Source organism: Rhododendron vialii, chromosome 6a (genome assembly GCF_030253575.1).
Source record: "Rhododendron vialii isolate Sample 1 chromosome 6a, ASM3025357v1".
NCBI classification, from domain to species: Eukaryota; Viridiplantae; Streptophyta; class Magnoliopsida; order Ericales; family Ericaceae; genus Rhododendron; species Rhododendron vialii.
This window is the reverse complement of record NC_080562.1, coordinates 27,198,905-27,203,398: the sequence shown is the minus strand read 5'-3', so window position 1 is coordinate 27,203,398 and position 4,494 is coordinate 27,198,905. Positions and strand designations below refer to the sequence as shown.

Sequence of the window (4,494 nt, the reverse complement as noted above, 5' to 3'; positions counted from 1 at the left end):
ATATATTAGGAAACATTCCTAATATAAGTAACTAATGATCTAGTGTGGTACAGCCCTTTGGTGCGAAGCACCATACCGGCAGAGCCGGTACACACTCACACACGCACGAACACGCGCGCGCATGGCGTGGGCAGTGTGGCGTGGGCTGTGGTGCATTGTGGCGCTTTAGCGACGCACTTTGCACGTCAGCGCTAGGCGCCTTATTGGCGCCATTTCTTATTGCGAGTTGGCAGTAAGGTGGCGCTGACGTGGATGACACGTGTCACACGCGTGGCAAGTGAGTCACACGTTCTGCGTTCTATTTTGCTGCAGAAATTAGAACATAGTGGTTCTCGGTTCTTGTATTCGTTCAAGCAGATATTCTGTCCGTTTCGTTTGTGCAAACGAAAACGGAAAGAACTTCAAGTTCGGGCTTCGATTTATCTTGAAGGCAGGTTTGCTGTAACCCTTTGCATACCGGTATTGGTGGGGGCAAATACTGTCTTTAGAAAAGCGACAGTCGTGACTCGAAGTGTATTTCAGCATTTGTGGAGGTTTCGCCAACAGTACAGAATTGCAACAGCCAATTTTTCCAACATCCATGAGAAAATCGAATCGCGAGGGGTATTAGTAGAAGGAAGAATTGGTGGTCCGTAGTGAACCTTACTCATACGCCATATGTACAACAAACGGTCAGTACCTAAGCATTAATTTCTGACAAGGAAAATCTACCATCCGGAATATATACGGGAAAAGAAGACTTCCTACATCACCAGTAGTCAACAGAGTCGGCTTTCACCCTTTCTATTACTGACCACAAACAACAATCAATATCCGCTCCCCCATCCAGTCCCGGTCTTTCACCCTTTCTTCCCATTTTCCATAACCCACTGATCAGAAACAAGATCTGCTACTAGTAATGGCTAAACCAAGTCTGCCTTTGATCATTTCATTTGCTATTACTATCACCGTCTTCATCAATTCAGACTATTCTGCACATTTATGCAATTCTCAATCCGTAGCGAATTTGTCCACTACATGGATCAATAACAACCCAACAATTATCATGAACTCAAGCTTTCTTTTTCCCGGGTATCAAATGACTCCGGTCCTTTCCCTATCCGATACCTCACAGTTCGTTTCCGGCTTCTACTGCTTCTCCAAAGAAACTACTTCATGTTTCTTTGGTATCTTCATATTTGGAGAAAGAAAGTACTCCTATTTCGAAACCCAAAACTCTACCATACTAATAGAACCCCAGCCAGTATGGTTTGCTAATCGGGACCATCCAGTGGAAGTTAATGCGACCTTGAAATTAACGGGCAATGGGGATTTGATATTGGATGACGCGGATGGAGATATGGTATGGTCAACCGACACTGGAGGAAAGTCTGTCACGGGCTTAAGATTCACCAAATTCGGAAACCTCATTCTTTTTGACAGCAACAATGCAACGGTATGGCAATCTTTTGATCACCCCATGGACTCATTACTTATTGGACAAAAGCTGGTGTCAAACTCGGGGCAAAAGCTGATAGCTAGAGCATCATCATCTAACTTTAGCCGAGGCATATATTCGCTTTCTGTTCAGAACGGTTATTTGTTCATTTGTATGGAAGCCAATCCTCCGGTGGTCTATTACAAATCCACTTTAGAGGCAAATCCAAATTCCATAAATTCGGAAAAAGCGTATGTTGTGTTCGAGAACGGAAGCTTCAATGGTCAAAATTTCGCTCTCAGGTTGACAGCTCAGTTCATGAGGCTGGAACCCGACGGGCATTTGAAGGTTTACGAATGGGGAGGAGGTGAATGGAAGACCGTGGTGGATTTGCTCACTTCAGAATTTTTTGGTGACTGCGGGTATCCAATGGTGTGTGGCAAATACGGCATATGTAGTTCAAACGGGCAGTGTAGTTGTTTTGCGGGAAGCAGCAATGAAACAGAAATTTTTAAGCAAATAAATTACAAGCAAACAAACCTCGGATGCTCCCTTGTTACACCCATTTCTTGTAATCATTCTCAGTATCACAGTCTTTTGGAACTTGAGAATACTAGTTACTTCAACTCATATTGGGATTACTCAGACAGCAATGAGTTGGATAATAAAACAGGATTGGAGGATTGTAAAAATGCTTGTTTGAGAAATTGTTCTTGCAAAGCAGCTTTATTCGTGGATACACAAGACTATTATCCTACGAGAGCTTGCCTGTTACTGTCAGAAGTTTTTTCTCTTAAAGATGATGACTTTGTATCCAGCAACCTCCATATATTTCTTAAAGTGCAGAATTCTCCGACCAAACAGTCATCGCCACCGATAGATTTTCCTCGAAAGAAATCAAGAAGTGGGACAATCATCCTGGGATCTAGTCTTGGAGCTTTGTTTGGCATATGTCTTTTGGTTGGATCTTGCATTCTAGTTCTCAAAAGGAAAAGAGAACTAGAGGAACTTGATGATGAGTTCTCTGTTGATAAAGTACCGGGGATGCCTACCAGATTCTCATACGGTGATTTGAAAACTGCAACCAATGACTTTAACAATAAGCTGGGGGAAGGAGGATTTGGGTCAGTCTTTGAAGGGATGTTGAGTGATGGCACCGAAGTAGCAGTGAAGTGTCTCGCCGGTTTAAGTCAGATCAAGAAGTCATTCTTAGCTGAAGTTCAGACAATAGGCAGCATCCACCATTTCAATTTGGTGAGATTGATCGGATTTTGTGCTGAAAACTCTAATAGGCTTCTAGTCTACGAGTACATGTCCAACGGGTCCTTGGATAGATGGATATTCAAAAGACATCAAGAGCTCACTCTTGGGTGGGAATCCAGAAGGAAGATCATCGCGGATATAGCCAAGGGACTAGCCTATCTCCATGAGGGATGCCGACAGAAAATATATCATTTGGATGTCAAACCCCAAAACATCCTCTTAGATGAAAACTTCGAGGCAAAAGTTTCTGATTTTGGATTGGCAAAACTAATTGATAAGGACCAAAGCCGAGTTGTAGCGACGTTGAGGGGAACCCCCGGATACATGGCTCCTGAATGGTTGAGCTCAATAATCACAGAGAAAGTAGATGTTTATAGCTTTGGGGTCGTGGTGTTAGAGATCTTGTGCGGACGGAGAAATTTGGATAGGTCTCAACCTGAGGAAGAGATGCATTTATTGGGTTTGTTCGAAAGGAAAGGAGAAGAGGGACAACTTTTGGATATGGTCGATAAATACAATGCTGATATGCAATTACATGGAGCAGAAGTGGTGGAGATGATGAAGCTTGCTGTGTGGTGTTTACAAAGTGATTACCGGAGGCGACCTTCAATGACAGTGGTGGTTCAGGTCTTGGAGGGCTTGGTTAGTGTCCAAGACGATTTGGACTATAACTTCATAAATGCTCCAGCAAGAAGAACAATTGCAGCTATTGGCGAAGACATGGATGCTGTTTATGATGGCACTCCGTTACTAGCATCAGTTCTATCAGGACCAAGGTGAAGGCAAGTTTCTAGAAATTATATTGATAAAATTTCATTCGAGTGCAAAGGGAGTTGACAAAGTACATAATTGGTCCTATCAGAAGTTTCTTCTAAGTTGTAATTTCTTATTTTTTCGGTGAACAATTTCACACGATACATGGACTTGGCCATTACATGATTCATATATTTGTAAACCCATGATACGTACATTCGGTGTTCTTACTGCCTGCTTTAAAATGTAGCCCACAAAAATGAAAGAGAATGAGAAAAGGCACCTTAAGTTTCTTGTAGAAGAGACCACCAAGGACGTGTACTTTCTTATCAAAGATGAAAGGATAGTCCCATGTGCTTTCCAATATATTTTTAAAGAAAAAAACTTAATGTTCCGTAAAGAAGGTTTTCACGCAGGCGAACAATCTCATCCGTCTAAAAGTATTTTGGGTGGTCCGGAGGCAAACATCTCCCGTTGGCAATACTCTTATATCTGTATGAACTCAATCTAACCATAACTTGGAGTAAAAGCGTTCATTAATGCGTGATTGTAAATTGTTATGAACTTAGTATAAAGTTTGAGTGAAAGTGTTCATCATCAATGACATAGTTATATATTTGGGAGAGAGGAAATAGCCTTGAAAGATATTAGTCTCACTTGTTCTGAGTTAAAAGATAAATAAATTTCGAGCTCAGATAGATTTGAGTCATGGACATGAAAGAGGTTTAGGTGGTTTTTACAAAAGGTGGCAAATAGGTGGGTTGAAATTGGTCATGGAGGTTGAATATGATTAGCGGATCAAATACAGGTCAATATTAGGTGGGTTGAAACGGGTTGGATCGAATATGGGTCAAGTCATGCCAAACCCGACCCGGTCCGCTTCCCTCCTTTTTCTCCCAATATTAGGTTTATATTTGAAGTCTTTTTTTCTCATAAAAACAATGAGATATTTTCTGTGAAGTGCAGGAATCTCCAACTCCACTGGCACCTCTTAACAAACTAAGGCATGCCCCCTTCAGTAGTGTCTTACAAGGAATAAACACACAAGTTATCACACTCAA

General features: G+C 41.8%; 1 protein-coding gene across 1 annotated transcript; it reads left to right on the top strand.

Moving 5' to 3' along the window:
* Window positions 1–744: 744 nt before the first annotated feature.
* On the top strand, window positions 745–3,731 carry LOC131330000 (G-type lectin S-receptor-like serine/threonine-protein kinase SD2-5). Its single transcript, XM_058363454.1, has one exon. It carries the CDS (start codon window positions 899–901, stop codon window positions 3,458–3,460), a length of 2,562 nt encoding a protein of 853 aa, XP_058219437.1. The 5' UTR covers window positions 745–898; the 3' UTR covers window positions 3,461–3,731.
* The last annotated feature ends 763 nt before the right edge of the window (window positions 3,732–4,494 follow it).